The sequence below is a fragment of the Lampetra fluviatilis genome, chromosome 6 (genome assembly GCF_964198595.1).
Source record: "Lampetra fluviatilis chromosome 6, kcLamFluv1.1, whole genome shotgun sequence".
Taxonomy (NCBI): domain Eukaryota; kingdom Metazoa; phylum Chordata; class Hyperoartia; order Petromyzontiformes; family Petromyzontidae; genus Lampetra; species Lampetra fluviatilis.
Window position 1 is genome coordinate 277,214 of NC_136280.1, and position 8,954 is coordinate 286,167.

General features: G+C 59.1%; 1 protein-coding gene across 1 annotated transcript; it reads right to left on the bottom strand.

The window, feature by feature from the left end:
- Nucleotides 1–7,422: 7,422 nt before the first annotated feature.
- LOC144932941 (uncharacterized) lies at nucleotides 7,423–8,305 on the bottom strand (the record flags this gene model as incomplete). Its single annotated transcript, XM_078857341.1, has 1 exon — nucleotides 7,423–8,305. A coding segment is annotated over one exon (645 nt), but the record flags the coding sequence as incomplete, so codon positions are not given.
- Nucleotides 8,306–8,954: the final 649 nt, after the last annotated feature.

Consider the following 8,954-nt stretch of genomic DNA (forward strand, 5'->3'; position numbering starts at 1 on the left):
CACACACACACTAACACACACACACTAACACACACACATGCGCTCGTAGACACAATGACACGCACGCGCACACTCATACATACAAACACTCACACTCGTACAAGCACACACTCACACACCATGTAAACACACGTGTGCGTATGTATATATGTGGATGTGGACCTAGTGCTGGCCACATCGCCTCCTGGTGCGCCGTCCAGACCTAAATAGGAGCTCGCTAACAGCGGTGGAAGGGTATACGGGTGGTGGGGGGGGCTCTTTGTGTTTTGTTGCATGCGTGTATCATCACCATCACTGGTCATGGCCAATCCACTGCTGGATGAAGGTGCCGCCGCCGCACCTGCTGCACGTCGACTTATTTCGTCGCTCCATCTCCACATCGAATGACGCTCTCGGACGCGTTCCACTCCTTGGCTGCCACTCCGCTATGATTGTTACTTTGCATGCGCATCGGTGTGTAATCGAGGCGTGCATGATACACTTGTGTGTTTGTGTGCTGTGTGTCCATCTGTGTGCACCACGGGTGTGTGGGTGTATAACACGTGTGTGTCGGTATGTAACACGTGTGTGTGTGTATGTCGGTGTATAACACGTGTGTGTGTGACGGTGTGTGACACGTGTGTGTGTTTCCATGTGTAATGCGCACTGGGTGTCCGCACCCACGCGCTCTGTGCACGTGCACGCGCGCGAGACAAACACAAAGATCCCCCGTATAGCTTCTCACGGACTGTTGGGGCAAGTGCTGCTAGCGAGCAGCATCTATAAAGGCCTGCACGGCACACGAGGAGGGTGAGTGGCCAGCACTACGCCCGGCCGCCTTTGTCTCCCGGATGCTGGTGCTTATACACCACACCAAGTGCTCAGTTAATGCTGAGTCGACGTAGGGGAGGCCCGAGACCGGTTCAAAGATTCATTATTGATCGTAAGCGGAAATCGAACTCGGGTCGCCGGGTTTGTAGTGTAGTGCGCTCACCACTGCGCCACCGCTCCCCGTGTGAGTGTTCCACGCGCGCTGGAATGGACGCACACGGGCACGCGCACACACGCACGTGTACTCAGACTCCTGGCTGAACCCGCATCGCGACTCAGCAAGGGACCCCGGGAGCGGGTGGGGGTGCTCGATATCGAATGGATTGTAGACCTGGGAAGCTGGGGACCTGCTGGGAGCGAGGACCCGGCAGGGATGGGGTGGAGCGCACGGGGCCACGGGTCCTGGGTCCCATCGTGGCCCCGTGCGCCCTGCTCGTGCTGAAGAGAATTCCCCACCCCCGCGTCTCCTTCACCCCCCCCCCATCCCCTTCCTTACCACCCCCACTACGACCCACCCCCAGGGGCGGCAGGAGTTCAGTGCGACTCACATCTGGAACTCACCCCCGCCCACCCGCCCCCCTCCCCCATTCTTCTTCACTCCCTCCCACCTCCTCCTCCTTCTCACACCCGCGCTCCTCTGCCGCCGGAATCGCGCGCTCACTCACATGACCCCTGACCTCTCAACTGGGGCTGAACTTGGCGAGGTGGGGGGGGGGTAAATTGCAGTGGAGAACCCCCTCGACTCGGATGCGTGTCATGCTAATAGAATTAAAAATAATCATTTCACTTTCCTGTTCCACTGCCGGGAGAGCGCGCGGGCGCGGGGTCACGGCGCATTCCGTGCTGGGGGGAGAGTGGGGGGCAGGGATGCGACTCCCGGTTCCGCGCAACGCTGGGGGTCTGCGTCCGGCCCCCCCTAGGGGGAGGATGAGAGGCGCCGCGCTCTCAACACCCCCACTCCCATCCTCTCCACCAACACCACTGGCGACTTCCCCTCGCTCCCGCCCCCCTCCCCCTCTCTCTCTTCTCCGACGCGGACCGGCTCCTGGCACTTTCCTCGGTTCCGCTCCTCGTGTTGATGATCTCTCTCCTCTGGCTCGCACTGCCATTACTACCCCTGTGTGACGACCGTGCATCCTCCTCCTCGTATTCCTCCGCTTACTCAATCGATGCCGCCAGACACCCGTGCTGTCCATTATGGCCTATGTTCAAGTCCAGGCTCAAGACCTCCTACCGCCTCTGCTCTATGAGTCACTGCCTCTCCGCCGTACAAAACAAACACGCGCACGAGTTCTGTAGAGTGACGAGCGTCTTTCACCGCGTGACGCATGGACGCACACGATGTCCGACCTTCTTCAGATTCAGTTTCGGTTTCTTAAGAAGCTCGGGCATTTGAAGAAACTCCCACGCGGCACGTGGAGCTAAACGTCGGACATTATGCCGATCGTCACAACACGCAGCACAACCCGAGCGCGCACGTGAGAGTCGTGGAGTGGCTCTCTCCCTGCTCCTCTGCTTCACTTCGAAACAACACGGGGCGACAGGGAGCAGGAAGGGGGAGGTGTGTGCCCCCACCCCCACACCACCCACATGTTCCCCTGCACACCCCCACCCACAACTCTCATTCGTGCCCGCGCGCCGCCGCTACTTGCGGGGGGCCGGTTCTGATGCGCGGCCAGACCGGATGCGCGCGCACCGCGAACACGCGCTTCCCACAATAGAAAAACATCCGACCCCCCCCACCAGCCCCCCCTCCACCCACCCCGCCTCCTCGCCCGTGCGCGGCCACCTCCACGCGCACGCGCGAGTCCCGGGGTCTAAACTTGAAACGCGACCCCCGCGACAAGGCCCGGATTCCGAGTTGCGGAGCCTTTGGATCTTGGACGCGGGGTCTTGAGTTTGAGCCCCTCGTGCCCAGAGGCACATACACAGACACTTACATACGTACACACGTGTAGACACAGACACACAGAGACACGTACACACAGAGACACGTACACACAGAGACACAGCCCCCCCCCCCCCCCGTGTAGCCTTACGCAGACTGTCGAGGGATGCACTTTTACGCCAGCAGCTACGATGGCAGGCGTGGCGCAAGAGGAACTGTTTGGCCAGCACCACGGCCGGCCGCCTTTGTCTCCCCAGTGTTGATGTTTACAAATCGCACTAAGTACTCATTTGAGGCTGATTCGACCTAGGGGAGGCCCAGGATTGGTTCAGATAATCTCCACTGTTATTGGTCGTGAGTGGTATTTGAGCTCGGTTCGCCGCGTTCGCAGTGCGCTAGCCACTGCTCCCACCGCTCCCCACACTCTCACACTGTTAATATATTAAACAGCTTCCCGAGTTTACCCTGTAGGCCGGGGGGACGCTTCCTGTTAGCGAGCGCCTATTGACACCGCAACGACGCACGAGGGCGGGTGGGAGCGGGGCGCGTTCATGTCATCCTGAGGAGTTGCAGCAGCAAGACGCACATTCGGGAGACAATACGAGAGACACAATGCATAATGACACAATCAGGGAGTCAATGGATGATGACACAATCAAGGGAGAATGGATGAGGACACAATCAGTGAGACACAATGGATGATGACACAATCAGGGAAAACAATGCATGAAAACACAATCAGGGAGACACAATGGATGATGACACAATCAGGGAGACACAATAGATGATGACACAACTAGGGGAGAATGGATGAGGACACAATCAGGGAAACAATGGATGAAGACACAATCAGGGAAACACAATGCATGAAGACACAATCAGGGAAAACAATGCATGAAGACACAATCAGGGAGACACAATGGATGATGACACAACTAGGGGAGAATGGATGAGGACACAATCAGGGAAACAATGGATGAAGACACAATCAGGGAAACAATGCATGAAGACACAATCAGGGGAGAATGTATGAAGACACAATCAGGGAGACACAATGAACATACAAAGTTGGCCAAGAACCCCACGTGCTCGCACTGGGGGAGTCTCGCGCCCAGAGTTCAGCTCGGGTACGTGTGAGGGAGTAGTTACGTGTGAGGAAGTGGGTGCGTGTGAGGGAGTGGGTGCGTGTGAGTGAGTGGGTACGTGTGAGGGAGTGGGTGCGTGTGAGGGAGTGGGTACGTGTGAGGGAGTGGGTACGTGTGAGTGAGTGGGTGCGTGTGAGGGAGTGGGTACGTGTGAGGGAGTGGGTACGTGTGAGGGAGTGGGTGCGTGTGAGGGAGTGGGTACGTGTGAGGGAGTGGGTGCGTGTGAGGGAGTGGGTACGTGTGAGGGAGTGGGTACGTGTGAGGGAGTGGGTACGTGTGAGTGAGTGGGTGCGTGTGAGGGAGTGGGTGCGTGTGAGGGATTGGGTACGTGTGAGGGAGTGGGTGCGTGTGAGGGAGTGGGTACGTGTGAGGGAGTGGGTGCGTGTGAGTGAGTGGGTGCGTGTGAGGGAGTGGGTGCGTGTGAGGGAGTGGGTGCGTGTGAGTGAGTGGGTGCGTGTGAGGGAGTGGGTGCGTGTGAGGGAGTGGGTACGTGTGAGGGAGTGGGTGCGTGTGAGGGAGTGGGTACGTGTGAGGGAGTGGGTACGTGTGAGGGAGTGGGTGCGTGTGAGGGAGTGGGTACGTGTGAGGGAGTGGGTACGTGTGAGGGAGTGGGTACGTGTGAGGGAGTGGGTACGTGTGAGGGAGTGGGTGCGTGTGAGTGAGTGGGTGCGTGTGAGGGAGTGGGTACGTGTGAGGGAGTGGGTGCGTGTGAGGGAGTGGGTACGTGTGAGGGAGTGGGTGCGTGTGAGGGAGTGGGTACGTGTGAGGAAGTGGGTGCGTGTGAGGGAGTGGGTACGTGTGAGGGAGTGGGTGCGTGTGAGGGAGTGGGTACGTGTGAGGGAGTGGGTGCGTGTGAGGGAGTGGGTACGTGTGAGGGAGTGGGTGCGTGTGAGGGAGTAGTTACGTGTGAGGGAGTGGGTGCGTGTGAGGGAGTGGGTACGTGTGAGGGAGTGGGTACGTGTGAGGGAGTGGGTGCGTGTGAGGGAGTGGGTACGTGTGAGGGAGTGGGTACGTGTGAGGGAGTGGGTGCGTGTGAGGGAGTGGGTACGTGTGAGGGAGTGGGTACGTGTGAGGGAGTGGGTGCGTGTGAGGGAGTGGGTACGTGTGAGGGAGTGGGTACGTGTGAGGGAGTGGGTACGTGTGAGGGAGTGGGTACGTGTGAGGGAGTGGGTACGTGTGAGGGAGTGGGTGCGTGTGAGGGAGTGGGTACGTGTGAGGGAGTGGGTGCGTGTGAGGGAGTGGGTGCGTGAATGAGTGAGTGGAGGAATGAGTAGCTGGGTGGGTGGGTGGATGCGATGCTCTGTGTAACACGGTTTTCAACAGTCGCATAATCACCATCATGAACAACATCATCATCATCACCATTACCATCATCACAACAGTAAAGCAGCAATTGAACACGTAGGCTTCCGCTACCAATATCATCCATAATACAGTTTGTTTTTGGTTAAGGTTTGTCACGTCAACAAAACGTGCCGATTAGTGGCTACTGTGTCGAGTAAAGCAGCAATCTGCGTGGGGTGATGAGTTCTCGAGCCCACTGAGTGAGCATAATGACATGAACAGTACTTATATGGACGTACCAGCGTGGTGAAGTATGGTCAAGTAATCTCTACGGCGTGGGGAGGCCTCCGTCCAGCCGTGGGTCGACACTCGCGGTCACGCATCGCCCTCAGTCATCACGAACCTCCGCGCCGGGTCACGGAGCGAGCCGCACGGCGGGAAGGGTTCCGCGTTCAAGTCTCGCGAACTCAGTCCACTCGGGGGCGGGGGGGGGAAACATCTAACAGGGGGTGGATAAAATGAGCACCAGCTTGTTTGAAGTCCCACAGCGTTCGTTGTAACGTTCACCATGGCCCCGTCATGATAATGTGGAATGTCCGCAATATTGTTCGCTGCTGCCCGTGTCACGAAAACTGAACTCTCCCCCCCCCTCCCGCTCCCCTCCCCGGGGTCCCGCGCCCCTCGCCCCCCCCCCCCCGCGCGTGACTCGCGACCCCCTCCGGCGCGGCCGGGTCGCGGTAATTGCTACCAGAAAAAAAATTACCTTTAATTATCAAAAACTTCCCCCCCCCCAGCCCCCCAGCCCCCACAGCCCCCCAGCCCCACAGCCCACGGCCCACGGCCCCAAAGCTCCCAGCCTCCCAGCCCCCAGCCCCACGGCCCCATGGCCCCCACAACCCCGGGAGAGGAGAAGCGGGCTGCCTTCTTCCGCGGGAGGAGCCCCCCCCCATCCCGGCTCCTGTGAACTCGGTCACGCTCGAAGGGGGGGGATGGGGGGCGATGAGGGGAGGGGGCAGCGCCTTTCACACGGGAATGGGAGCGGCTGCTGCGCGTGCCGCCCGGGAGCCGCGGGACTCGGGGCGAGTGGAGAGCCCCGAGGGCAGTCGGGGGGCGGGGGGGGGGGTCAATGGGCGGGAGGTAAAGGGGCGGGGGGAGATGATGTGGTGGGAGATGATGTGGCGGGAGATGATGTGGCGGGAGATGATGTGGAGGGAGATGATGTGGCGGGAGATGATGAGGTGGGAGATGAGGAGGCGGGAGATGAGGAGGCGGGAGATGATGTAGCGGGAGATGATGTGGTGGGAGATGAGGAGGCGGGAGATGATGTGGTGGGAGATGAGGAGGTGGGAGATGAGGAGGAGGGAGATGATGTGGAGGGAGATGATGTGGCGGGAGATGATGTGGCGGGAGATTATGTGGAGGGAGATGATGTGGTGGGAGATGATGTGGCGGGAGATGATGTGGAGGGAGATGATGTGGCGGGAGATGATGAGGTGGGAGATGAAGTGGCGGGAGATGAGGAGGCGGGAGATGATGTGGAGGGAGATGATGTGGCGGGAGATGAGGAGGCGGGAGATGATCTAGCGGGAGATGATGTGGCGGGAGATGATGTGGAGGGAGATGATGTGGCGGGAGATTAGGAGGCGGGAGATGATGTGGCGGGAGATGAGGAGGCGGGAGATGATGTAGTGGGAGATGATGTGGTGGGAGATGATGTAGCGGGAGATGATGTGGCGGGAGATGAGGAGGCGGGAGATTATGTGGCGGGAGATGAGGAGGCGGGAGATGGTGTAGCGGGAGATGATGTGGTGGGAGATGAGGAGGCGGGAGATGATGTGGTGGGAGATGAGGAGGTGGGAGATGAGGAGGCGGGAGATGATGTGGAGGGAGATGATGTGGCGGGAGATGATGTGGCGGGAGATTATGTGGAGGGAGATGATGTGGTGGGAGATGATGTGGCGGGAGATGATGTGGAGGGAGATGATGTGGCGGGAGATGATGAGGTGGAAGATGATGTGGCGGGAGATGAGGAGGCGGGAGATGATGTGGAGGGAGATGATGTGGCGGGAGATGATGTGGAGGGAGATGATGTGGCGGGAGATGATGTGGCGGGAGATGATGTGGAGGGAGATGATGTGGTGGGAGATGATGTGGCGGGAGATGATGTGGAGGGAGATGATGTGGCGGGAGATGATGAGGTGGGAGATGATGTGGCGGGAGATGAGGAGGCGGGAGATGATGTGGAGGGAGATGATGTGGCGGGAGATGAGGAGGCGGGAGATGATCTAGCGGGAGATGATGTGGCGGGAGATGATGTGGAGGGAGATGATGTGGCGGGAGATTAGGAGGCGGGAGATGATGTGGCGGGAGATGAGGAGGCGGGAGATTATGTGGCGGGAGATGAGGAGGCGGGAGATGATGTAGCGGGAGATGATGTGGTGGGAGATGAGGAGGCGGGAGATTATGTGGTGGGACATGAGGCGGGAGATGATGTGGCGGGAGATGATGTGGCGGGAGATGAGGAGGCGGGAGATTATGTGGTGGGAGATGAGGTGGCGGGAGATGGTGTGGTGGGAGATGATGTGGTGGGAAATGAAGAGGCGGGAGATGATGTGGTGGGAGATGATGTGGCGGGAGATGATGTGGTGGGAGATGAAGAGGCGGGAGATGATGTGGTGGGAGATGATGTGGTGGGAGATGATGTGGCGGGAGATGATGAGATGGGAGATGATGAGATGGGAGATGACGAGGTGGGAGATGATGTGGCGGGAGATGATGTGGCGGGAGATGATGTGGTGGGAGATGAGGAGGTGGGAGATGATGAGGTGGGAGATGATGAGGTGGGAGATGATGTGGCGGGAGATGATGTGGAGGGAGATGATGTGGTGGGAGATGATGAGGTGGGAGATGATGTGGCGGGAGATGATGTGGTGGGACATGAGGAGGCGGGAGATGATGTGGTGGGAGATGATGAGGTGGGAGATGATGTGGCGGGAGATGATGTGGCAGGAGATGATGTGGTGGGACATGAGGCGGTGGGAGATGATGAGGTGGGAGATGATGAGGTGGGAGATGATGTGGCGGGAGATGAGGAGGCGGGAGATGATGTGGCGGGAGATGAGGAGGTGGGAGATGATGAGGTGGGAGATGATGAGGTGGGAGATGATGAGGTGGGAGATGATGTGGCGGGAGATTATGTGGTGGGGCATGAGGGTGCGGGAGATGATGTGGTGGGAGATGATGTGGTGGGAGATGATGTGGTGGGAGATGATGTGGCGGGAGATGATGTGGTGGGAGATGATGTGGTGGGAGATGATGTGGTTGGAGATGATGTGGTGGGAGATGATGTGGTGGGAGATGAGGCGGGGGACGAGGAGCACAAGCAGACGAGATGAGAGCGAGAGAATGAAGAGAAGGAGCTGCGGGAGCGGGCGGGGGAGCAGCCCGAGGGGACGATGGTGGGGGGAGGAGGAGGAGGAAGAGAGGCAGGAGGGAGACGAGTGGCGGTGCGGGCTGGAGGAAGGCGACAGCAGAGAGGGGGGAGAGGGGAGAGGGGGGGGCAGAGCGAGGGGAGAGCGAAGGGGGCGACAGTGCGGTGAAGGACAGATCGTGGAGAGCGCGAGGAACGAGAAGAGATGCGAGACGAGAGAGTGAGTGAGGAGTGAGTGAGGAGAGAGTGAGTGAGGAGTGAGGAGTGAGTGAGGAGAGAGTGAGTGAGTAAGGAGTGAGTGAGGAGAGAGTGAGTGAGGAGAGAGTGAGTGAGTGAGGAGTGAGGAGAGAGTGAAGAGTGAGTGAGTGAGGAGTGAGTGAGTAAGTGAGGAGTGAGT